Here is a 27,930-nt window from a genome sequence, read left to right as displayed (position 1 = left end):
TATATATATATATATATATATATATATATATATATATATATATATATATAGTGCATGGGTAGATATTATTACTGTATGAACTCTTTGAACTCAGTTATGTTTGTAATGAGGAGGTTCTAGGAGGAAATAGCACATTATGGCCATGCTGTGGCGAAATCCTGCTGTCCTATTAGACTAAAAAAAAGTGAAGTAATTGACAGAATGAAAAAAGAAACGATCAGAGGAGTTCCCCTTGATGTCTTCGACTCCTCTGTTGATTCACGCAGCAAGACTCAGTGACAAAACTGGCATTGTTAGACCTAACCTCAATTTATTAAACCACAAAGAAAATTGTGCAAAATACATCTAAAATGTTGCTTTGCGTCAGCAGACAAACGTGAACAAGAGAACAATGCAATTCTCAGTTATGCCTTACACATTTTCTGTTACTTTTAAACATACAAAAAAAACTCTTATCAATATACAGCATGTGTACTTAAAAAAATAAAATAAAAATACAAAAGTAATACTGACAACATTGCTGTACCACGTGTGTAGCTTGAACAGCTCCTGAATTCTGAATGAAATATGCAAAATTATCACATACATCACCATCAATCTGGCTTTTATTTATGACAATGAAAGTTCATTTTGACCTTGACAAGCAGACCAAGATTTTATTTCACTTGTTTGAATCTTGTTAAGCAAAACCTTTCTTTATTATGCAAATAATTTACCCAAATACCATTCACCAAATATAATTGAGTAAATCCTCAGGCAGGAATATGACAACCATCAAGTGCTCAGTACCTCTTTTAACAAGTCAACTCAAGCATCCCTTCTTCAACATTGCAATTTATGTGAACTTTGTTAGTTTAGAAATTCAAATGTGGGCACTTCATTGTCATCCTCAAAAACATTTGTCTCATTTAAAGGGTACATATCATGAATATCACTTTTTCAGTGCTTGTGCACAAACATTTGGGTATTTGCAGTGAATACCAACCCATAAACTGTGAAATAAAGAAAACCCAGTCAATGTCTTTGCGGGCTGCCAAGGTTAGAAAACATGGGATTCAAATAGCCATTCAGAGTTGGCTCCCCTATGTCACATGCTGGCTCATTAGAATATACCACCCTATAACTGAGTATCTCCACACACGGGTTAAAAACTACCTTTGCAAAGGTGCGCCATATCTTTCTTGGAATCCAATCAGAGCAGACTGGGCTTTTTGGGAGAGGGACTTAAAGAGACAGGCTCTAAAACAGAGCATTTTAGACAGATATATTCAGACAGACAGTATGTGAAAAATAAATTGTTTTGAACGTTGTAAACATGTTCTAGTAAAAACCCAAATTACAAGTATGAACCTGAAAATGAGCCTGATATGTCTCCTTTAAATGTTTTGAATGAATGAAAACAGTTGAGTGCAACTGGGATCCTCCAAACACATTCTCAAACTACAAAACAAAATCTTTGCCGTCATCATCTCACCACTGTCCCGAGGAGTCACAGCTTTACAGTGTCATATGGCATTCATACCTGATGGCGAAATGGCGAGAGACCAACAGAGAACTTCGAGGAATCATTGAGTGCTATTCTCCGGAGTGAGCCTCCAGGTCTGTGATCAGCACATTTCCATCCGACTCTGTAGCCTGTGAGCTGGTTTGTCTGTAATAAGCACTGCCGAGATTATGAAGCCCACGAAAACGTGAAGCGTTCCTCTTGTACACAAACCACATCGCTCCTGCAAGCAGGGCAAAGATCAGTACAGCCACCAGCACTGCAGCAGGGATGATGCCATGATGTAAACCTGAAATACACAACATGATAGCTTTTATGTCATCATATTTTTGTTTTAATGTATGGTCTCTTGGAATTACACGTATAAAGATACAAATACAGATATATATATATTTGCAGTGATGGAAGAAGTATTATTCAGATCCTTTGCTTTAGTAAAAGTACTAATACCATACTGTGAAAATAATCAATTACAAATTAAAGACCTGCATTTAAAACCTAAAGTAATAGTGTGTAAGTATCAACAGCAACATTTACTTAAAGTCAAAAGTAACATGTTCCCTGTCAGCGTTTTATATTATATATGATGTTTCAAGATTAATATTCCTGCTACATTAATGTGTATGTTGCATTTACTGCTGTAGATGTTTAAGGTTGTGCTAATTTAACTCCTTTATATACTGTTGGGTAATTTAAGCTACAGCAATGCATCATATTCTTTAAGAACATCATTTAGCATCGCTGTCCTGTGAGAACCACGTATCTCTAAGAGAAAAACAGCCCTGTTTCAGCTTTGTGACGAGGCATTTTCCAGCTAATCAAATTCAAATTCACCAAATTTGGAGATATGTTACAATGTTAAACAAATATTCATGCTTGCTATATGGCACCTAACCAAAAGTGTAAATCATTTGAATTAAAGTGCACTTTACCATTTAGCGGTTCTACTTCCACCTCAGTAATTACATCTGCAAAAGAACACATACAGTGAAGTTCAATATAACTTATCATGTATCATCTTGGGTATTCAAACCACGTGGTATAAGCAAAGAAGAAAACCGACACTGACGTTATATCCTGAAAGCTTATCGCTATGAAATGTGATCTTGATCAAAAATGGAAGTTAACATTTAAGTATCTCCCAGGCCTGTTTTGGAGAATGATGGTTTGTTGGAATTGTGATTTTTAAACTTTGGGTAGCGGAAATAAGTTGTGAACAAAACATTGACATGATCATTTTGGGCACCCACAGCTAAGGCAAAAAATATACAATATCTTGATTATGAGTTCAACACAGGGGACCCGATAATCTTTCAGAAGGCCTCCCGATTCAACTTACCTGAGATGGTTTTGCAGACAAAGCCGAGCCGCTCGGTGCACTGTGACAGGTGCCACAAACCGTCAACCACCCTGGTAGTAACACAGGCATCTGCAGTCAGCAGCTTGGAGTCTGGGGCTTTGTTGGGCCAGTTGGTGTAGTCCATAGGTGAACCATCCACCCAGGCCATAGAATCAGCTAAAAGCAGAGGCCACAATTTAATGAAATGGGATTGCAGGTGATCGTGATCATATGATGGGTATGAGAGATTCTTACTGTCAATGTTGAAGTACATCCCCAACCACACGGCGTGGTGAAGGAACCCCGACGACCACAGCTGCTCCAGAACAAAACGATTCTCTGTCTCACTCTCAATGGTCAGGACGTCTGAGGTGTTGACTAGAAAGTGACAGCAGCACAACAAACTCACAACTACTGTGCAGTTCAAAGGAATAGTTTGACATTTCGGGAAACTCTCTGCTTGAAAAACAAATACGAATATTTACATTTACATCTATTTCCTCTAGACATTTTTAATTAAAAACGCCACCACGGTTTCCTAAAGCATTTCAGAGCAGCTCCTGTATTTGACCTGTAGAGGGAGTATGTATTCCATCCTGAAGATTATAGTGACCTAACACATTTTCAATCATACCACTCTCATCTTACTAAAGCAACACATACATTACACAGATAATGGCTACACAGGTAATGAATAACCACAATTATAAATCCCTACCTTTCTGCCTGCAGTACTCTCTTGACTCTTTGAATGTAAGTTTCTGCACCACAGGCTCAAAGTTGTAACAGCCATGTCCAAATTTCACCCATGTAGAGGGACACGCCACCTCATATGAGATAAATGGTTTACTGCCTGTGAGAGAGAGAGAGAGAGAGAGAGAGAGAGAGAGCAGGGGAAAGGCAGAAAATGGTTTCACACATTATGAGTGACAGAAACTCAGCAGCTGAGGAGCCGTGCCAAGCACTCAGAATTTCCCTGAAGTAGCACTGACTTGGTGGGGGAACATGACACAGGGCTCCTGGCAGCAGAGCTTCACAGTCAGCTCTCCGCCAGCCTCCGCTCACGTCCATGTACACACATTCTCCCGTCACAAAGTTGTCGTCGTCATCGGCTGCGTCCCAGTGTGTGTACACTGTGTCACTGCCATCTGACCACTGATAATTGATGCCACTCTGTAAGCAAGCACAGTCACCAAAGTGTCAGTGAAGAAGTTACACTCGTGGTGGCTCTCTGCCAGTAACCCTCAACACTTAATTCACATGGACCTCTGACTGTGTTGTCTTTGCTGTATTGCATCTTTTGCACTTATGCTAACATTAAATTATTATATTATTTACATTAATATTACATAAATTATTGTACTTTTATAAAACCTGTGTGCTGTGTATGACCGCCAAGTACTATATACTACTACTATAGTACAGTGGTACTGGGTGTCTGCAATGTGTGGACTATGTATCCACTCACAATTATTGGTATTTCACTGTGCTTACTGAAATACTGTACCCTGGGTTTGTTTTCTTAATTTAGAACCACTACAAAATGTAAAAACTAAAATTTAAATATATTTTTTAAAACTCTTAACAATGACACGATATGTCCCATAGTTTAGTTAAGGAGGAGCATGTTTCTGAGGGCAGATTCCAGCTAGTTATTCATCAGAAGTGAAACACAATCAGTGTTCCACGACCACGGTATAATGATTCAACATGATTGGCAGCAGTCATAATAGTTACTAAACAGTGACAAAAATACAAATTTGTTAGTATTGAACTAGGATGGTTACTGTATCAATCAGTGCAATTAAAGTTAAAAGAACAAAATTATTGGCTCATGAGACAGAAATGAAACAAGATCATGCAAGATAAAAACAAAAACAAAAAAATTAAAAAAAGAGGCAGAGAGAGCAACGGCTCCCTCACTTCCTGTGTTCATTTCTCTCTAAGACATTCCACGGGGGTTCAGCGATACTTGAATGTAAATGTTAAGGCTCTGACACATGCCTGATTTAGAATACCTCTACATGGACAAAAGCCAGAGAAAATACCCTAGAGGCGTACACCTTTAGACATAACACATTGCTGTAGGTCCATTAAAAGAACATTTTAAGAGCTTATGGGAAACAGCTAGCTTGGTCACCATGACCGTGAGACTTAGAAAGCTACTGCTAAGTAATAGTCTGGCACACAACTCCCTGTAAACTACAATCTGTTGTTTTTACACTTTTACACGTTTTCATAAGGATAAAACAAATAAAAAACAAGAAATAACATGCTAATTAGTTAGCCAGGCTCATTGCATCCCCCTGTTTCCAGTCTTTATGTTAAGCTAGCTAACTATGTACTAGTTATAATATAAATACAGCCATGGGCGCCGATTTATGTTTTCCTCTGTGGGTGCTCACGGGCGCACGCCCTTTAAAAAAAAAAGTAGTCAAAAAATGTTTGCATTTCAGAACCTTAGGAACTGGACAGCGGCCGACACGAACACACACGCCTATTAAGTCGATAATAAAGCTGTAAAGTAGTCTTTCAACTCAGGACAGCGCCACTTGAAGTTTAACTGACACGTAACCGCGATCAGCTTCGTGGGAAATTAAGAATCAATGCCAGCTGTCTAGTAGCCTAGGCACACTATGACAGACGCTCCACTTAGCACCTTGGCAGCATTCATTTTAAATGAATGGAGCCACTAGCAGTCTGGCACTGGGTGCTCAGTATTTTCCGTGAGAGCACCCACGGTATCGGCGCCTATGACTACAGCTTCATATTTACTGCACAGACATGAGCGTGCCATCAATATTCTTATTTAATTCTTGCTAAAAAGGTGACTACATGTATTTCCCAAAATTTCAAACTATTTCTTTAAAGACAAAATGTAGAAAAGCAGACAAACGCACACAATGCCAACTCTCCAACACAAACATACAGCAGACATACACAGTGCAGAGATATACAGTACATATTGCATGAGAGGATACATACGTCTTGACTATACAGTCCAATCCAGTGGGGGACTGCCAATCTATTGACAAGGACAGTAAGGAATGCCTGGTGGTAGGCATCTGTAACGCTCACTAGGTCAGAATCATTCTCTATGCACATATGCATCGCGTCGTACCAGCTCATGTTGCCAGACACAACTTTGTAGCTGCGGCTCCTGTACTCAATATTGTCAGGGAGAGGGTGGTGATAGGAGTGGGTGGGGGGTTTGGATGTATCTGTACCAAAAAAAAAGAGGCAAAAGAGGGGAGTGTGGGAAGAAGGGTAGAATGATTATGTCGAGGCATTAATGTTTAGGACATACACAATCAATGGATGACACATCAGTTAGAGAAGTAGTTTGATATTTTGGGCTCATTCGCTTTCTTGCAATGCAATACCCATAAATAGTACGACCACACTGTTTTTTGTACCTAAACAACAATATGTAATGTGTTTGTTTTAGAGGTGCTGCCAGGCTAACTGTTTCCAGTCTATATGCTAAGTTAAGATAACTGTTTCCTGGCTGTAGCTTAATTTTTACTAGCAGATATGAGAGTGGTATCGATTTTCTCATCTAACTTTCGTCAAGAAAGTGAATGAGCGATTTTCCCAAAATGTTGGAACTATTCAACAATTAAAGCAATCAATTCTTTTAATCACACAACACAAAGCCACATGAAAGCAGAGACCTGGTGTACCCATAGAAATGTGACTTGCTACCATCACTGGTGTCATTGGGTGTTTAGAGTTTATTTCTTTAAAGTTAAATATATTTCAACCTGGCATATTTCCCATAAATGTGGCCATTGTGACACCATGCTATCTTTGCACTCGAGGATACGGGAAACGAGGATATCAGGGCAAGCTGCGCCAGCCTTCTACAGCTTCCCAAATAAACATGATTTTTACATTACATTTTACATAAATCATTGTAAACAGTACAGAAAGTACCCAACTGGAATAGCCCATATGGCTAACTGCATGGGGATCTACATATGGGTAAATACAATAGAGTCACACCTGGTTGAAATATATCAAAATTGTCCTTTAAAGACACAATAAGTAACATCAGAATGCAGATGATATGGGAAATGTCTCACAGACTCAAAATTAAATCCATATATGACATAATTGCACTGTTGTTGATTGTGCTTTGTTGCACCTGTAACCACACTCAACAGCTGTCACAGTACACTTTTAAACCACTGCTACAAGGTGAAAAGTTAAACCACTGGAGGTCAGCAAATAAAAGATTTCAGCTCAGGTTGTGAGCCTTTAAATGTCATTGTGTTTTCTATTTTGTTAATGTGTTTAATGATATATCTGTAGTACAGTATTTTCTTCCATTATTTTACACTATTTGATTATCTTCCATTATTTGTGGGCCAATTCCACAGTATGTGGTTGTCAAGAAAGAAAACGGAGAGAGAGAGAGAATAACTTAAAAGAGAAGTGCATCAGAGACCATTCAGCATCAGAAAGCCAGAGTGGTCTGACAGCAAAAGACAAAGACAGACATGCTGAAAAACAGTCAAAGAGGCAGTGAAAGACAAATGTGACTTTGTGAGAGACAAAGATAAAGAAACTGAGGGAATCATACCTTGAGGTTTTTCACAAACAAAGCCATACCCACTCTCGCTGCATTTCTCATCGTACCACTTCCCTGTCAGGTGGAAGTTGTGGTTGTTGGACAGAACAGTACACAATGGCTCATCAGCAAATCCAGTGAGCCACTGATCCTCCTGGGGGGTCATAAAGTACATATCAATACACACAAATACACACAACCAATACTTGGTGTGTTTGCACATGTGAAATGGTGATTATATATATATATATATATATATATATATATATATATATATATATATATATATATATATATATATATATATATATATATATATATATATATATATATATATATATATATATATATATATATATATATATATATATTTATAAAACGTCAAAGGTATACGTTTTTAAGAACACAATAACTCTGTAAGAATAATGATTCACATATCACCCTTCCTCTATATACAAAAACAGACCAAAGATTTAGAAGAAGATCCTTTCTGCAAAAGCTGGGTTTTTTTTGGACTTGTGAGGGATGATGCACATTCACACACACAGACACAAGCAGACATTAAGAATAGACAACAAATTGCTAAGATTATCACAGTTAGCAGTGTAGGTCAACCTAAAGTATTCACAGGCGCTTACAGTTAGGTAGCTCTTTGGTTCAATTGGAGACCAGTTGGTATAGCTGACTGATTTCCCATTGGTCCATTTCATGGAGTCCTCCAGACCAATCCACACACCTACAGAGCTTCCCTGGAGCAACATGGTGATGTAGGCTGTAGAAATGACAGTGTGACAACAGGAATATAAAAAACAAAAATAAAAACATGGAGCAGTATTCCTTTCTGACATGCCTACTAACAGAGCTAGAGAGGAGCACAAGAATTAAGTGAACTTCTCAAATTAGCCATTAGTCGGATGGTGGTGCAGTTCACTTTGCCTCTACCTTGTTCAATCTCGTTTTCTATAGCAACCAGCGAACCAGCGAATGAAGAGCAGATGGACTGGGCATCTTTCCAACTCTTTCCCTCCTTTGGGCTGTCAGGGAGGTGAAGCAGGAGACACTGCCAACACACATACACACACACACACACACACACACACACACACACACACACACACACACACACACACAAAACATGAACATCACATTGTGAAATACAAATCCTTATTTCCCTATCACCACTAGGACTCTTGTTTGGCGAGGTCAGGATTCAAAGTAAAACAAAATCTAAGCATGTAGTCTTCTTTGATTGACCGAGAAGGCTGTGATTTCATGTAACTGGTGTTTGGCAGCTTTATGCATCGACAAGAGCTCTGCTTCTAATGATAACAATTTTATTTATTTTTAGATGATTTTTGGGGCATTTTAGGCCTTTATTTTCATAGTTCAAATTCCACCAAGTTCAGATCGAAAAGGCACTTCAATTTATTTTTAACTTTAAAACCAGTTAGAAAGGGTTGCCTATGTGGCCTAGAGGTTTAAGTCCAGGGTTTGAGTCTGTCCAGTGAACTTTGTGTCATGGTGTTCTCATCTCTCTCATTCCCCTTGTTTCCTGTCAACAACACTCTAATTAAATGCACCAAATGGCTTTGTTCCATAATTGCTGATCATGCAGAGAAAAGACATCACTACAAGGCTTTTCATTCTGTTTAATATGATATGATAGTCTTGCTAAAGACTCCATCTATTCCACCTCACTGGGTCTCATCTGGTACTAGACAGAATTTAGAAAAAGATCAGCTGGTTTTGCTCTTTATGGAGGTTGACTCAGCTTGAGCATCATCAGCGGGGGGGTTATTCTGAAGTTGTCAACATAACTCAATAAAGAACAGTGAATGTAAACACAAACATCCTGCTTCAACCCGAGAGGCAGCTGGGAATTTAGAGCAGTGACTGTTTAAGAACTGATTTGTGGGAGAGAACGGGATAAAGAGTCACTTTTTTTGCAGTTGGCACAATTACAACAAAATAAGCAGATAACTATTTAAAACACTTCACTTTAACCCCCCATATCTAGCATTTATAAGCACTATATAAACATTTAATAAATGGTTTTTACTTATTTACTTACTTGCACATTTGCACTCTTGTACATCTGAATTTCCGTTCCCCTGCTCTAGCTCTGCGATTTATTATGTTGTTGTATCGTTGATGTTGTTTTTTTGTATTCTGTTTTCATGTGAACCCTGGCTGCATTACAGATTTCCCCTAGTGGGACAATAAAGATAACCTTAAAACCTTATACCTGTCTTACTTTACCAATTTTACAATCATATATTGGGTTAAGGCTCTATATGAAAGTCAGCAAATAATTTGAGGTGTCTTTGCCTCGAGTGACAGGTGAATTTCACACATCCACCCTGCTGCACCCGGCTCCACCCTGCTATTAGTTTTGTCTCCAAACAACTGATAAGATGGCTGCAAATTGTAAACTTCAACAGGGGTAACTGTTTGTTAGGATGCTTTAGTCTGAAATAAGGTATATCAATCAGTGATTCAACTGTATGTGTGTGTGTGTGTGTGTGTGTGTGTGTGTGTGTGTGTGTGTGTGTGTGTGTGTGTGTGTGTGTGTGTGTGTGTGTGTGTGTGTGTGTGCGTGTCCAAGTGTCTGAACCTTGTGTCCAAAGTACAGCCAATTTTCCGGACATCCTCCGATGTAGTGTGGCTCCCTGGGAGTCTCCACCACAGACACAGTCTTTCTCTTGCAAACGTAGCCGTGGAGATCGCTGCATTTACTCGCCGACCATTTCCCTGCGACATACCAAGAAAACCTCAACACATTCTAGCATGTGCAGGTAAAGCATGCATCAGTGAGTGTTTTTGCATGTGCATGTGCTTACCTGACGAAGAGGACATGGTGACACACAACTCGTTTTTCCTTGGACCACCACTGGTACTCCCCTGTTCCCAGTTCTGAAATTCTACCTTTGTCTTGTCGCTCCACCTGCAAACACACACACACAAATACATTTAACAAACGGCCCTCACTGATGTCCTGGTTTTAATGAACCTGCCACACAAGACTCTATATTTATACAGTGTATAATATATACTATATTTCACCTGCAGGTCATTTTTTCTTTGTAGCTGGGCTCTATTTCTGATTTAATGTCTTCAGTTTAAGTTTGTACATTTTCATTTGTAAATGATTTGTACTTCAGTTGGCTTTATGTTGCTTTCCTCTAGAGACCTGGGTATTATTTCACCAAATTTGCAACATGCAAGCAACAATTTGCGACATGATCATTTCCTCTTGCTCATTTTGAAATTTCAAAACACTACCTGCGAATGAGCATTCAAAAGCCATGTACAACTCGCAAATGTATCAATTTGTGAGTAGCTGCCCCCATCTGTTCGCAAGCACGGCTCCCATATTGCTTTTGTGATTCTGGCCGATGGGTTGGAACTACATCAGGATTTCTTTACTTGAGACGGGGAACAAAGTGTCGACCGCTCTAATAGAATCAGTGGCAGCCACAGGAAATGTTTAACAAACTTCAAAACACACACACACCTGACCTCCTCTCCAGGCTGCCCAATGGACAGGCCGATCCACCAGTCTGTCGGGCCCAGCGAGAGCTGAGGAGACACAGTTATAGGACCAGAGATGAAAAAGAACTTCACTTTTAACCTTTCTGCCATTCAGGCACTCTCCTTGGCCCGTGCTTCCCTTCTTTCATGGCCTTGTTTTGTTCCCTTTATCCCCTCACAAGCCTCAACACCACAAGAGACTTTTTTAGTGTGGTCCAAAAGGCTGCTGCCAAAAGACAGCCTTTTTTTACTCTCTGTGTGTGGGGGCACTCAAGCATGAAAGTGTCCGCACATGAGGAATGTTTTAGCTTGTCGACGTGTGTCTGTAAACACTTGAGTTTGTATGAGTGAGTCAATTGTTTGTTTTCACTGTGTGTGTATGTGTGTGTGTGAACTGTTAGGAGAAAAGGCCTATTGGGCCAGTCGTTGGAGAAGAGCCTCTGTGATTAAGTACACTGCTCTGGCTGTGTACTCCTGTGTGAAATTGTGCTCCTGCTCACTGAAACCCCCAAAAAAGTGTTATGTCCCAACGCCCCTGGCATCATTATAGTCACATAATTAGATGCTGGGAGCATTTGCATGGAGAAAAAGTAAATGTTAGATGCATTTTATATTTTTTTGTTAAATAAAATAGTTATTGAAATAACTGGAATACATTTTTCACATTCCATGTTTTACAATGAAATGAATGAAAGAGATATTGCAATATAAATTAGTTGTGGTTTCTTCATCACAATAATATCATACATATTTGTGCTGTATATATGATATCGTCTAGTAGAAGTTTTTTATTACTTTAGCCGACAGAATTATACTACAAAATTGAGATTCTGACAAATGCCTTAGGGTGTTTTTTTTTTATAATTCACTCCCATGTTTAGTTTTAAATGGGAAGGACAAAAAGTCATGTTCTGAAAAAAATGAAAACTATTACAGTAATGCTGTATGCTACCACCTCAGAGTTATTATAAAACAGAAGCCATCCTACAAATATATGGCAGTCTGGCAATACTGAAATTCTGTGAATCTAGGTTTTAGCAGTCACAATAACAGACCCGCCGCAAGCGCTCCTTGACAAAGTGCAGCTCCTCTCTGGAGTGAATGGACAGCAGGTATGCTCCCATCATCTGACAGGCCAGCGAGACGGCGTCCCAATCAAAGGGTTGCTTGGCCAGCAGGTACTCAGCCCCGCGGTAAAACACCCAGGGCTCGCTCTCTGTGGTGGAGCCAGACGGACAATTATAACATTTTCAGGTAATACAATTTTAAACAGATATCGATGGGTATAATGAATCAATACACAGTTCTAATTTCTTACTAACTGATGCTTCACATCTAATAATGGCATTCCACATAGAAGAAATACTGACATTTTGTTGACTTGCATTTTTATTCTTATTATATGTATTTGAGATTTACTCAAAACACATAAATGCTGTATACACATCACAGCAGTCCTAAAATCTATACGTCTTTACAGTCTGTTCAGCATAAAAAAAAACTCAAACCGGATAAGGAAAACTCCAAAAAAGGTAAAGCAAGATGCTGTTCCAGAGTAGACAGGTAGCAGTAGTAGAATTACAATATTAAGAAAAAGAAAATACAATATTAAGAAAATAAGTATAGTAAAATTGAAGTATGGTATTAAGTGTAATATGTTTGGGTTGTATGTGGATTCAATGGTAAGTCAGCCTTTTCTGCCAAATGATAAAGGTTTTTTAGTTAAGCAATGAAGGAAATGGAAATCCCACTTACGCTCAGTGTACCAATAGGGTTTTTTCAGTTTATCACCTGCAACATAAGTCAGAGTTCGGTAAGTAATGCAATACTGATGTGTGTATGTGCAGTATGTCTGGGGGGAGAGTGGTGGTTTTGAGGGCGTTTACCTCTGGACAGCTTGCAGATCCACTCGTGTTTGGTGTCACAGGGCTGAGGCATGAGAGTGTTGGTCAGGTCGCTGTACATAGCACAGTCCCTCCTGTCGTCCTCCTCGTTCTTATCCGCTATGAAGGACGTCACCACCTGCACCAAAACACACATAAGAGCCAAAAGCATAACGGATACAGCCTCTGAAAATAACTTTGTGTTACAACAAGGAGTCAACATCTGTATGTACTTACAGGAGAACCATCAGACCATTCCCAGGCTCCGGGATGTTCAAGGTCTCTCTTATTTAAACCCACCCAGAACCAGCGACCCTCTGTTCTAAAAAAAGAGAGGAGCAGAACAAAAAGCACAATGCAATGAACGCAACATGGCTTTATAGGTAATGGTATATGGTGATATAATGTAAATTGTCTATAACTTTTGCTGGAAATTCTGGGGAATATTTCCACAAGTTGAATAGCCAGAAGGAAATGTCACATCATACAAAGACATGGTGTTGCCCAATAAGGCTTCTGATCTGTCCTCTGGTTAGAAGTCTAGCAGATGTGAACGATTGGATGTCCGCAAATTTTCTTAAATTAAATTCAAAATAAAAAGTTTGATTAAAAACACTTACTTGACTCTACAACATTATTAAACAATTGCAGCACATCCACTATTGTTTACAATTGCCATTAAGAAACTTGATATTTTAAAATGTATTACTGTACTTAGTTACTTGACTTATTTATGTGTTGTTTTTACTAGAGGCGTCCTGTAAAAAAATAAATCATCTGTCGACATATTATAAAACAATCCTAAACCATATTTCATCTTCAGAAGCCAATTATTAAATTGTGTACCTGCTGCTCTATGCACATAAAATAAAAACACCACAACTGATGCGTTTATCAATTCCCATGACATTCCTGCACTGACAAGGCCCAGAGGGCTGTACCAACCCTTCAAACATGGTAGAGAGGAGCTGCTTAACAAACACCTGCTCCTCATAGTGGTGGAAACTGGCCAGCTGAGCTCCGAGGGCCTGGCAGAAGAAGTTGGCTTCCACCCAGGAACGCTTCATCAGAACTTTCTCATCGTGGAACACCTAGAGGAGCAACACTTACTTTCAGCTGAGAGTTACAGTACATCTTAAATGGACAACAAACACTGTCAATAAGGCTGTAGAGATGCATCATAGAAACAGTTTGAGTTTTTTCGGTATATTTTCATACATATATTCTGTGAATGTTTTCAGCAATTTCAAAATATTTCTGGCATGAATGAGAATAATATGTCAAACTTTCAAAAGCAATATAACAAAAAGAACAGCAACATTATAACCCTGCAATACATGCATTTTTGGTAAACCACATAATGTTACATTTTCTTTAAAATCTTTTCTCAATTCAAATGATTATTTTGAGGCAGTTCTTTGTAGCAGGCAGTAGCTTTGTGGTTAGTACTGTCACCTTACAAATTACTTTTGACTTGTTCAATCAGCAATTACAAGCTATATTAAATAGCTATATTTATAGTGGTGGCTCCCCCTAGTGAGTAAGACTCCTTTATGAAAAAGAAAAACACAAATGATAAAGGTGGGATTTGAACTCACAACCTTCAGACTGGAGCAGTTTCTTTTTCAGTTGAGCTCTCAGGACTCTAAAAAGTAATATCAATATTTTAACCAAGGTTCAACTTCACAGAGTCGCCTCACTTTTGTGACGCAGGTTTTAGGTTATTTCATGGATATATAAAAGCATCACACTATTTTAAAGGGTTTGATTTGTTATTACTTATGTCTTGGAAAGGGTTAAGGGCTTTTCAAGGATTCTCTGTACATTTGAGATGTTTTAATGGTTTATCTGCATGTTTAAGAGTTTTTAAAAGGCAACAAAAGGACAAGGTTGATGAAGTTTCTTCTTTCTCTTTGGATCTTGTGTACATCATACCCGGAGATGGTCCAGTGGGGAATGACGCCGACTGATGACCAGGAGACATGGGTTCAAACCCCGCCTCAGGTATGCCACACAGGAGTATTTGTGAAGAATGGATGTGGTTTCATTTGTACAATTTCAACTTGCGAATTTCCATGGAAATTCGTCCGGAGTGGGAATGAAATCTGTGTCAGAGTCTGCAATGCCATCTTGTTGGTGCTAGTTTGAGCGTTGCAAACCCCTGAGCCACTCTGCCGCCAAATAACTCACGTTGAAAACAGTCATAGCATAGTATGTTGAAAAAAAATGATAAAGTTATGGTATAGTATGTCAAAAAAGGGGTGAAAAAAGTGATAGCATAGTATGTTGAAAAAAGTGATAAAAAAGTCATTGTAAAGTTTGCAAAAAATAGTCATAGTATGTCGAAAAAAGGAATAGTATAGTATGTCAAAAAAAGTCTGGAAGAACATGCAAACTCCACAAAAAAAGGGCCCATCCAGACTGGGAATTGAACCTCTGTCAGAGTCTGCAGTGCCAGCTTGCTGGGGTTAGTTTGAACATTGCAAACCCCTGAGCCACTCTGCCACAAAATAACTCATGTTGAAAACATAGCATAGTATGTCAAAAAAAGTTATAAAAAAGTCATGGTATACCACTTAACATATACAAAAGAACATCACAGGTAACTACACTTTGTGTCATGTGACCTTCATCACAGAAAACAAGAACATTAATATTAAAGAGACTGTTCTTCCCCGTAAAACGCTCCCAGAGGTCCTACCTTAAAACAGTGGAGCATCCCAGAGTGTGATTCCCACCCTGGAGGACAGGGGGCGTAGGCATCAATGTGGTGCTCTGGCAGCTGGACATCATGGTAACTGCTAATGCTCTGCTTGCACACTGAAAAGGCCTTAAGGGACTTGCAGTCTTTCACTTCCCAGTGACCCAAAGCTGGGCCACCTGACATAGCAACACATCCACCAGCACTGACTAAGGAAAGGAAAAGGAAAGGAGAAGATGAAGGAGTTGAAAAGGTGGCGGTAGTGTTGCAGTCAAGACCACATAAACCGAGGCCGAGTCATCACCAAGACCAGAGTATATCCAGACCGAGACAAGACCAGAGATTGAGGGGTTGAGACTGAGTCAAGACCAAGACCAAGGCAGGGCGAGACCAAGTCAAGACCAAGACCAGACCAGTGCCAGACAGCCAGAACTTCTTCTTCTGTCTCCGAGATATACTTTCTTGGGAGTGCGTGTTAAGGGGGCGGGGAGAGGGGCTTAACAGTTACAAATTTCAAATTAGAAATGAGTCAAGTTATTGGTTGCATTTGAAGCAGGACGTTTTACATCCAATCACAGTAATGATGTTAACATATAAAATTAGACAATGCACAGTTAATTTAGTGATATCCCTGCAGTTGTGGTCTTGACCAGTCTTGAAATAAAATCCAGAGTCCTCTCTTTCTGAGACTGAGACAAGGAACACGCCGATTTATTGGGACTTTAGCTTATTCACCGTATCCCCCAGAGTTAGATAAGTCCATACATCCCCTTCTCATCTCCATGCGTGTCGTAACTGATGCACCCACCGCTAACCTCGCTTAGCCCAGATCCTGCTCCCAATAAGTGACAAAATAACGGCAACATATTCCTATTTACATGTTTGTATAGTCACAGCGTGTACAAATAACAAGGTCACATGAGACACAGCCATCTTCTAATCGTATACAAACGGGGAACTATATTCTCAGAAGGCGAAGCAGTGCTACTGAGAAGCCCCGTGGTGAGGAGCAGAGAGTTCGCCTGGAGTTCGCTCAGTTACCCTTCTCACGGAGATGAGATGGGTATGTATGGACTTATCTAACTCTGGGGGATACGGTGAATAAGCTAAAGTCCCAATAAGTCAGCGTGTTCCTTTAAGACCAAGACCGATCTGGAGTACTACAACACTGGGTGGAGGGGTATTCACATTAAACCAAATCACCAGCTAAACACAATCACAGTATACTTATGCATAATAAGCAAATACAAATGTGCCGACCTGGTTGGTGTTTGTTCCAGTTTGTGAATGTGAGAGGCAGCGAGGAGCCATTGTGAAGAAGCCAGCTGTACTCTCCCTTCTTCTCCTGGTCCGTGAGGCCGATCCAGTAATACCTGCTGCTGTTGGTCCCACTCTCGCTCAGCAAACTGTTGACAAATGCCTGCTCAAACCTGCCAGCACGAGGAAGAAGAGAGGAGAGGTGAGGGGACAGGAGCCAATGTTGCCACAAATAAAACACAATAAATCATTTGCTCAATGAACCACCTGTTTTCCACAGTTAGGAGAGAAGCCTTGCAGTAATATCCCATCAGTGCATCTCCATAGCTCTGTTCATGGCTAGTCACCATATAGCAGGAGTGGCCATGTCGCTTCCAGCCCTGCAGCATCAGCAAAACAATATCCCCTAATCAAACTCCATCTATGTTCTATTTGAGATGAAGCTTCTTTATATATTGCACAAAACAAAAACATCAGCAAATATACATGTAGTACCTCCACCGAGGACCTGAAATTTAATCAAAACACACGTATGATAAGAATGTCATGGACTGAAGAAACAGCACTGCAAAATAAAGTTACAGGAGTAACATTCAGCAGAGAGCACAGACACTGGGTTTGTGACGCGCTCGATGGTGTTTTTTGCGCCCAACTGCTCCTTCCAGGCAGCGCTGCGACCGCTGCCTTCAAGGCACCTAACCCTAACCTTAACCTTAACCCTAACCCTAACCCTAACCATAACCAGTGCCTAATCCTAGTGCCTTCCAGGCAGTGCTGCCTGGAAGGAGCCGTTGGGGGCAAAAAACACAGATAAACTTGTGACGCAAAGGGAGAGATGAGAACTAAAGATACAAATAAATACAAACTAAAGTGTACATGCACAGTTGATATGATAATATATCTGATAATATGTCCGTAGGCCCCAGTATCTAAATTTGTCAAGTACTTAACATTGGCACTGACTGTTTGGTCAGATTTGAGATTATTCTTTGATCTGAGACTTCCCGATTTAAATAAAAAGAAATTGCCAGTTTTCATTCAGGCAAAGTTCTTCTATGGTTGCTTGTATTTAGGCAACATTTAATATTTGAGAATGTCTTTTCTTAAACGGTGCTTTGAACAAAATGCTAACATCTAAGGCATGATGATATTCATCAGGTAAAATTTACCCAGTTCACGATCTTATTTTAGTCTGTTACATGTTTATATTTCTCAAGGTCTTTAAGGTTTGCTTTTGGCATCAAGTACCAAAACTCATTATTACGCCTTATTATTGGTACTTCTATTGATAACTTTCAATGCTACCCAGTCCTAATCTGGGCCAAAGGTTATTCTATAGGGGTGTGCAAAAAAATCGATTCATAGAATTCCAAAAATCGATTCATATATTTTTTTTATTTTATTGTATGTCTACTGCAATCACATGGGAAAAGTAACTGCATTTACATACTGTGAATCGTTTTTTTAATCAAGAATCGTTTTTGAATCGAAAATCGATTTTGAATCAAATCTTGAGCCTGAAAAACGTGACATTTTCTGAATCGTGCACCCCTATCATGTGTTGCAATGATGTGTGTTAGGCTGTGGTGGGAGTGTTTTGACAAGTGGTGTTAATTTGCCCCCTGTTCACCCCTAAATCCCATCTACCCCCTATCTTCCATATACTTGGGGTCCAGAGGCCTACATAAACATTTACATGATAGCAACACTTAAAGCTTTCTTTAAAGCTAGAGTGTCTGCAGTCATATTATCAACAAAATGTCACTACAGTAAACATTTCCAACCCAGACAATGAAGAGACTAAAGTGGAAAATATGGTTTTGTTTGCTAAAACCCTGGCAGGAATCATCATAGACTGCTCGAGCATGTCCACTGATATTGTGCCTTCAGGGCCATTTCTGGCCTCATGTTTCAGGGTATGAAATAGCCCGATGACTCAGGAGTCTGATATTCTTGTAAACAGAATCAGGGAGCAACATGAACTCCAGACAATACGTCAGCAGTGGAGTGAACCAGCTCATTGTGCTTCTGCAGGGGCAACTTGCTCAGAAGTTGAACTGCAGTGGGCGTGTGGCTCCGCCTCATGCACGTCCTGATCTGTATGGAGCTATTGTAACACTGCACAGCACATAATCTGCCTGACAGAGTAAAAAAAAAGTCACTTTTGTTTCAGTCAGAATTTTTTTTTAGATGTGGTCGAACCATTAAACATTAACCAAGTCAACAAATCAGATTTTCTTACAAATCAAAGGGAGTCCATTACAAAGGAATACATCTATCTATAAATTGCAGGAACGTCTGTCTGTCTGTCTGTCTGTCTGTCTGTCTGTGTGTGTGTTATGCGCATATCTCTCGAACCGTTAACCCGATGGATTTCAAACTTGACAGGTGTCTTGCTACGGGCACAAATAAGTGCAGTGCCAAGTTTGACGTTGTTCGGATTAGAAAAGCAAAAGATATCGTTAAATATATAGGTAAAAGAAGCACACATTGGCGTTTTCCGCTCTAGCTGCTGGCAACTCCCCCTCTCGCCCTGAGGACCAGAGACAGAGAGCAGCGGAGCTTTGGCAGCTAAAATGTGACATAAACCTCAGACCCACAAAAATGTGCAAAGTTGCACTACTTTGGACTGTCTTTAACTTTGAATAAACAAACAACAATTCCCGAATTTAAGGACGTTTCAGAATCCCACACATGCAAAGCACAACCAGCTACAGACAACAAGCAGACAGAGCGGATTGCAGGCTATCTATCTTATAAAGCGAGACGTATCTGTATATATGTATGTCTGTGTTTGGGGGCGTGTTTGGGCGGGAGGTAACTTGCACATCACACGCAGACGCCACATGCAGAACGCTTTACGACAGCAGGGGGGGGGGACTCTTTTCCTGCTATTGTATTAAATTGCTGTGAGCTGGCAGAACATAACGTAATCTCAGAGATTATTCCTTCAGAGCGCTGTGCAATGTGAGAAAATCTCAGAGTTGAACCGGGCAGATACATCAGTTTTCATCAGACTCACCCTGGGTAGGGTTAATTAAGTCTACTGCTAACTTACAACACTAACAACATTAACGTCGCCAAAATACCCCCGCGAATCAAATCCCCTACTTCACCGTTAACTGTCAAGCCACTAAACCTGTATGGAAATGAACACCTCTGCTGAAGTGTTAAATTCGTTAAACACGTCTCTCTCTCTCGCTCTCTCTCTCTCTCTGCACGCGCACACACACGGTCTGGTTCTGGTGGTTGATTAACGCAGATAGGTGCTGTTTAGCTCTCATAATGGGCCAGTTGGGTAGCGCACTGCCATGAGTCCATGAGGCTAATGTCTGATTACTCCACATTTTCATTGTGATATTTTATGATTACATTCTGAATCTGCAGCCTTCTCTGTCAGGTAAATATAGCAGTACAATGTCTTCCTCTGATGTAGAAGTAGCCTACACTGTAATTCAGTAGTAGGTTATACAGTGGAGTTGCATATTAAGTGGTTTTGGGTCCTTCTGTAAGTAATTTTGGGGTACAATTTGGTTTTGAAAAATTCTACAAGCAGCAATACCAAGCAAGGCCAAGCAATCGGCCCGTTCCAAACTGGCACATTTTCAACGGGCACTGCACTAGCTATACAAATACTGGAACAACCTGAAACCAGAGTTGTGGCACATTATGGGTAAAGTCTTATCAGAGGTACATTAAGAAGATTAAGTGTTGCGTAATCATGTAATGTGTTGTTCTTGATCCCCTTCTACTGAGAGGTTAGGGCAAAGGTTGAGCTACTATACAAAACTGGGTTTCCTTGTCTTGAATCAGCCATTGAGTAAATGTTGACCTGGATGTATGTGCGTGTACTTGTGCGGTCATGTTCCTACCTCAGGACAACCCTCATCCCAGGTTCCAGGCTGATAAATGAGATTCTGGCTTTCTCTTCTACACACAGCAGGCAGCCGCTCATCACATGAGGCTAAAAGCCAGTTACCTTCCTGTGAAAGAGGTAACACTTTACTCCCACTACGACAACACCCGATGAATGCATACAAACATTACAAAAGGGATTAGAGCCAACACGATTAGATGATTAATTATATGTCGATAATTTTATATTTTGATAATTGATAAATAATCATTTGATTAGTCAGTTGATGGTTTCAGCTACTCAAATGAGAGATATGGTGCTTTTACTTGTTTTAAATTAATTGAATATATTTGGGTTTTGAACTGTTGGTCAGACAAAAACAGACATTTGAAGACATTATCTTAGGCTCTAGAAAATTGTAATGGGCATACAGACCAAACAATTAATGAATAATAATAATAATAATCATCATCATCAATAGTTGCAGCTCTAAAAGGGATTCATTCAATTCAAATTTGCTAACTTAACTCACTTATAATTAGCTTCAAGAGCGTTTCTACAATAAAGAAGCACCAATACAGGGTTTCCCACCTCCCTGTCTGCTTTGACACAGAGTGTTGCATCCGTCAGGTTGCGAAGAGGGTGATACTGGTGCCAAAGAGTGAGAGTTACTGGGGAGCCATCAGACCACTCTACAGTCGGAGATGACGCCTTTTTCCAAAGGCCGATCCAAGCCTCGATACTCTCCCCAGAAACTGCGAAATATGAGGGCGCGCACACACACAAAATGGTATTTAGTATCCCCTTGGTATACATACTATAACAAGTCGAACTTCATATAGTATCTGTATTGCATGATGCTGCGTACAGTTAGCCAGGAGGTTGAGCAGCATTTCCACGTCAGACAGAGAGTGGAGGCTGGTGAGGTTTGCCCCCTGAGAGCCACAGGCCCGGGAAGAATCCTCCCAGCTTCCTGCTTCTGTCTCTGACAGCAGCCGGTAGCAGAAACCATTATGAGGCCACCAGCCATTAGCACACTCTGTGCGGATATACTGCCAGTTCTCTGTAAGAGGAAGAAGAATTGGGAGAGGGGAGGACGAGAAATAAGAACACAATAGAATAGAATAACAGAAATTCACAGCAAACATTGTTTTGGTCTAGCCACCAACAGCGCAACAGAGAGAAGGGTCAAAAGTCAAACTCCCCAGGTGCAGTGCAGCTGTTGAGGCCAAAAGCTACAAGAGCTAAAAAAGCTTATCGTACATTTTGCACTACGACTCATAATTCATCCGTGCTACAGTCTTGGATGTCAGGTATTTAAGCAATGCATGCGTGCACATGCTCTCACCTAGTGGCTCGGCTCTCTGGGTGTCGTTAGGTGTCTTCTTACAGATGTAAGGCAGAGCAGACTCACAGGACAGACTCTGCCAGTGACCCTCGAAGGCTGAGTTGTACACTCCACACTGGCTGTTGTCCTGCAGCGGGCTGGCAGGCAGAGCTGATGGGAACACAGTGATGGAAGCAATGTTTTATTTTCGTGTTTTCTTCCTCATCTTTAGTTCCTCATTGTTAGAGCAACTATTTCAATTGCATCAGTGATGGGATTCATGTTCTGGTAATAATCTTTTCAATATTAAAACTACAACAGACAACTCTCATCTCATTTCTTATTGTGTTACATAAGGTGCCAGCTGAGAATGAGCGCAATGCATTGTATTGTGCGAGGTATTACCGACTGCTAATAAATAGCTATTGTTAAGCATACTCGGAGCAATTAACACTCAACGCTCTACAACGTCACTAAATGAGCTGATGAAGTTTCTCTGGCTCATACATGTATTTATGTCATGCACACATTTTACAATCTGTTTCCACACTGTTCATCAACTCACGAGCAGGTTTTATGCACACTTTGAAGTGCACAAAATTGCAAGCGCTCTACACGATTTAACAATAAACCTACTGAAACAGATTTTTTTTTCTTAAAGAAAAATATTACACACTGAACATATTCATGTTAAAAAAATCCCATGAAACAGACATTGCCCTCTCACTTAGCCCTGGAGTAAACAGATAATCAGTACCTGTGGTGAAATTGACCAGTGATAGAGGTGCTCCATCAGACCACTGCCACCCCCGTCCATCCTTCAGGTGGTTCAGCCCGATCCACACCATCGCTCCAACACTTGCCAGTCGATCTACCACAAGATGCAAAAACACAATGTTGGTGCAGCTGGTCTCACATATCACTGTGGGATTTTAAATTAATCAGGACAGCAGACAGTGATAAAATACATACAGAGTGATCGAACAACACCAAAACCTAATCTGAAGCAGTATGAATGAAGAATCTGTACAGTCTAGTGTAATGTAGTTCTAGTTCTAGTGTACTGTTACTGTTACAACATGTACTGTACCTGTAATGATGCAGGTACAGCACATGGTGGATGTTTCATTCAGCAGCTTTACGGTCCCTGCATGTGTTTTCTACCAGATGCCTACCTCTGATGTACCTGTGCTCTGCTAGGCTGGTGATGCTGAGCAGATTTCCACCTTGAGCTTGACAGGTTGACAGCGCCTGACTCCAGGTTAGGATGGTGTACAGGTTGAACTGGTAACATGCACGCAGCTCCTGGTTTGATTCCCAGAAATGCTCACAACTGGAATCTATGAATAAAGCCATGAATTCAAAAGGCAGTATGACACTGAGAAGAAAAGAAAATGAGTCAGTATGCACATATTCTCCAGGTGTGGGAAGGAGTGCATGCAGTGCACCATGGTCTAACGTTAATGTGAGCATAGAGCAAAATGAGAATGCAACAAACTATCACTTCATTTTCACATGATATTGGATTTGTATCTTTTTTGAGTCAGATAAAATCTGCAAGAATTTCATTACGGTGTGGGAGGAAAGATTTGAGCTTACTTAGACCTTAGTCTTGCATGGCCAGGCCTATCTCCACAGTGTTGTGGAGAAAAACATGCTCTGGTTTATTGGCATTTCTTTAAACCAATCACAGTTGTCTCGGGCGCTGCTAAGCCCTGGACACAGCAACAGTGTCTCTGTAAAATAGCCTCGGGAAGGAACTTCTTTTGGTGGAACACGTGCACGTAGGGAGGCAAGCTCTGGAATTAAGATGGCTATTGAGTGTGTGATGAGAATTTTACACCAAAAAAAAGATAGATATAATGTTATTGTCGGTTCTAGCTCGGAGGATGTTTCCCGAATCACATGCCAACACAAAGAAAGCGGAAGGTGAGGGACATCCGACCGAAAATGAGGGACATCAGGCACAGGAACAATCCCGTAAATGAAACGTTGGTGATATAGACTACTTAGACCTTAATAAGTAGAATTTTTTTTGTATTGTGTGATTGTTGTGATCACAGTATATTGTATACCATTACCATCAACCACTAGGCCAGCATAAGCCCTAATAGATATTATAAAGGTTTTAAAGGTATGGTTTATTATACAAATTTCAGTGACACAAATGTAATTCTTATTATAAATACACTATATGGCAAACAGTAAATGGACACCCAACCATTACACCCTTGTATGATTCTTGAACATTTCCTTTTAAAACCATTAATATGTTGATATGACTACTTAAGTTGTGAACTGACATTAGGCCATAATGTCTGGCTTACAGTTGGCATTCCCTTTCATCTCAAAGGTGTTGGCTGGGGTTGAGTTCAGAGCTCTGTGCAGATCAGTCAGGTCCTCCACACCAAACTCAGAAATATATTTCATTATGGCCCTTCCTTTGTGCATGTGGGCATTACGATGTTGAAACATACTTCAGGCCATGTAGCGTATTTACTCAAGTTCCTTTCTTACTCTATGGGCGTCTGTGTCCATTTTACCTTGCACCGGACAGAAGCCCCATCTTTCGGCCTCATCATAGCGAGTGGTGGTAGCACACCACTGAAGATGGTCCTCGCGCCCCTCAGTCGTGCACTCAGAGTACCATTTGTTGTTGTATTTAAAGGGAAAAGCACAGGGCATGCCATGTGCATTTCCCAACAGAGTGTGGATATCTGAAAATAAGACACAACTAGTATGATTGTAAATGACAAATATCCTATGCAGGCAAGTCCGAAAGTCACAAAGACGACTGTTTTGTGTTGCATAAGTGTGTCAAATGTCACCAAAGAGTCAGAGAGAACATACAGGATATTTCAGGCATTTACCTTCATATGGATATGAGCAGGGCCCCTCTCTGGGGGTGTTGTACCTTTTCCACTCGTGATAGGAGTTTTTCTTTACCACCACCAAACGTCCGGCCACAGCCACCATCCACTGGGATGCCCCGTACAGCATGTTTCCACTGCAGCGCCACCACAGCACAGGGAAAGCCATGTCGCACTCGAACGTGCCGAGAGGCTGCGTCGTGTCAGAGATGTTGAGGCCCAGGCACATGCTGGTGCCCAAATTGAAGAGGCGATGTCGGGAGACCCACTTCCACAGCATGCGGCGCGTGGGCCGCTCGCAGTCCTCCAGCACCAGGTTGGAGCGATCCACTGTGATGCAGCGTTTCAGCGGCTCGCTCTCCAGGATAAACAGACCCTTTTCTGGAAAAAGATGAATGAGATACAAGAAGGAAAGGAGAGGAGGGGGAGGTGTGAAGAGAAGAGGGGTGACAAACGGGGGAGGAAGTGAGGAATTTATGTGAATATGTAACAGAGTGGGGAGGATGGATGTATGGACTGGTCTAGTGAGTGAGAGGACAAAACAATAGATTAATATACTGTATGATAGCATACCCCCTCAGTGGGATGCAAACATTTTTTTACATAAAGTCAGTTCAGAAAGTAAAGTGAGAATTCATTTTTTCACAACCGGCTTCTCTTTTTTCAGATGTTTCTCCAACAAAATGGAACAGAATTCAAGCTAGATGAAGGCCTGAGGAAACCTTTTATCTTTCAAAATGAATAAAGGTCTTCGTGTAATAAAGGGAGGATGTATACATTACTGAATGTATACAAATTGCAATGTTGAAAAAGGCTGGAGGAATGATCTCTTCCTTTATGTTTCTATTGCAAACTGCATATGAAAAACAAGAGTGTATGTTCGGGGGTGTATTTTCATTGTTCGGATATCTGTCCTCTGTGTTTATGGACTATATATATGGACTATACCATCATATTAATACATAAACATATTCAATTGTGTATTGGACGGGAAGAAGAGGTTTTCATGACAATGGTGAGATACAATTTGAAAACTAGAAATTATGCAACAATCAATTATTTAAATGTTGATTATTTATTTGATTCATCAAGGTTTTTAGAATAATGTACAACATATCGGAAAGGTTCTCACAATTTCTCAGCACAAGGTGACATTCAAATTGCTTGTTTTGTGCAACTAACAGTCCAAAAGTATTCAATTTACGATATATTACAGTAAGCAGATAAAAACAGCTGGAACCTGAGAATGAGCCTTTAACTGTAACGATTAATCGATTATCAGAATTGCAGTCTATCGACTAATCAATTCATCAATTGTCTCAACTCTGATTCAACATGCAATGATATAAAACTGAGGAAATCAGCATATCCTCACATATGAGAAGCATGAATCAGTGAATGCTTGACGTTATTCCTTCATAAACTAATTGATTTTCAAAAAGACCATTGATAATCACTCAATAGACTAGGCGACTAATCACTTCAGCCCTATTGCAAACAGGATCACATGTTAACCAGCTGCATGTGTCCTTATTCAGATGTCACTTTATTAGGTTTTTATGTTTACTTTTAGTAATTAATTCATCTTGGGGACAAAAAAAAAAGCACAGCACATGTTTCTCTTTATCAAAATGAACTTGCACTTTTAGCTTGTCCTGTCCTTTACAGATAAACAAAATAACTGTTGGTAATGTGAGCCAAGCTGCAGCAGTGAGGCTCAAACTGTGGTCCAGAGGCCAACTAGGGAACGTGGAGATGGTTTAGGTGGGGTCCCCCAGGAGACTGAAGAATAGTTTGATTTCAAACACCATCCCTTCACACACAAGATCAGCACAATGACAACATGTTGTCATGATTGTTCTGTTCTCCTCCACATTTACTAATCAGTAGTTATAAAAGGCCTAATTACCTAAAAGCATAGGACAAAAGATGAAGTGTGGGCTTATTTAGCAGGAGATCATTAACATTAAACATAAATAATAACAAGGACCCTAGAGCAGCAGCTGTAGCCAGATGATTTCACTTACTGTAAAACTCCATGAGCTGTTTTTTCTCCAGGACCTCATCGTCCTCCTCGGTGACACACAGGCAGCTTTTCGCCAACAACACTGCTACACAAATAGTCGCCACAACAGCCACGGAGTCGAGGAAACGAAACAAATGCATTAACATTTCGACGGCGGGATACAATGTTGAAGTGCAAATGTCCGCACATTCCGAGGCTCCTGGTCAGAGAGAGTATTTTTGGGCTCGTTGTTTTTTCCCCTCATAGAAAACTTTGAGCCGAAAGAAGTTTTTCAGCGGGGGACCAGCGACGTCACGTCTGACGGAGGAGCTGCTGCTGCTCCTCCGTCTGTTTTCACCGGGACAGAGCAGTACAACTTTATTTAGACTGAACAAAAGGGCTCAGATAGATAGATAGATAGATAGATAGAGAGATAGACAGAGAGACAGAGAGATAGAGAGATAGATAGACAGACAGACAGGAAGACAGACATGAAGACAGACAGACGGACAGACAGACAGACAAACAGGCAGACAGACAGATAGATAGACAGACAGACAGATAGAGAGAGAGAGAGATATATAGATAGATAGATAGATAGATAGAGATACTTTCCCATTGTAGAATAGAAATATATAAAAGTTCTTCTATTCTAGAAGTATTCTACAATATTACAATATATAGAAAAAATATAAATAAGAAACATGTAAAAATATACACACCATAATTTATAACAACAGTGTAAATAAGAATGCTAAAAATAAATGGAATCTATGATTAAGTGCATTAAAATGTATAGACCTACCTTTACAATTCAGAGCCAATTAATGTACTTTTTTGTTTTTGTAGCTATAGTTCCTTTGCAGATTCAGATTGATACAAAATATAGTTAACAAAGACAATAATATGTATTATTATAGAATAAGATAAGGAGGGGAATTATCAGTATATAAAGTACTTAACATTACCCCCCCCACCCTCCCCTTTACCAGCTGCAATATTAAATGAATGAAATTCATTGTCAAATGAGCCCAATGACAATGATTATAATCCAATATTATAATATACATTATTCTGAAATGGG

General features: G+C 40.2%; 1 protein-coding gene across 1 annotated transcript; it reads right to left on the bottom strand.

Annotated features, from left to right (window-relative positions):
* Positions 1–285: 285 nt before the first annotated feature.
* On the bottom strand, positions 286–27,267 carry pla2r1 (phospholipase A2 receptor 1). Its single transcript, XM_078246102.1, has 30 exons — positions 26,869–27,267; positions 24,842–25,222; positions 24,515–24,688; positions 23,147–23,311; positions 22,729–22,842; positions 21,993–22,142; positions 21,513–21,707; positions 21,236–21,399; positions 20,661–20,771; positions 17,056–17,168; positions 16,792–16,961; positions 15,532–15,740; positions 13,776–13,921; positions 13,068–13,152; positions 12,834–12,969; positions 12,703–12,738; positions 12,003–12,163; positions 10,931–10,995; positions 10,257–10,360; positions 10,031–10,167; positions 8,359–8,476; positions 8,055–8,188; positions 7,429–7,570; positions 5,829–6,064; positions 3,836–4,016; positions 3,562–3,696; positions 3,099–3,221; positions 2,844–3,020; positions 2,437–2,472; positions 286–1,793 (listed from the first exon to the last, which is right to left on the bottom strand). The coding sequence occupies exons 1-30, from the start codon at positions 27,011–27,013 to the stop codon at positions 1,576–1,578; spliced, it is 4,461 nt and encodes a 1,486-aa protein (XP_078102228.1). The 5' UTR covers positions 27,014–27,267; the 3' UTR covers positions 286–1,575.
* Positions 27,268–27,930: the final 663 nt, after the last annotated feature.

The sequence above is a fragment of the Sander vitreus genome, chromosome 1 (assembly GCF_031162955.1).
Source record: "Sander vitreus isolate 19-12246 chromosome 1, sanVit1, whole genome shotgun sequence".
In the NCBI taxonomy this organism is placed as follows: Eukaryota; Metazoa; Chordata; class Actinopteri; order Perciformes; family Percidae; genus Sander; species Sander vitreus.
This window is presented reverse-complemented; position numbering and strand designations above follow the sequence as displayed.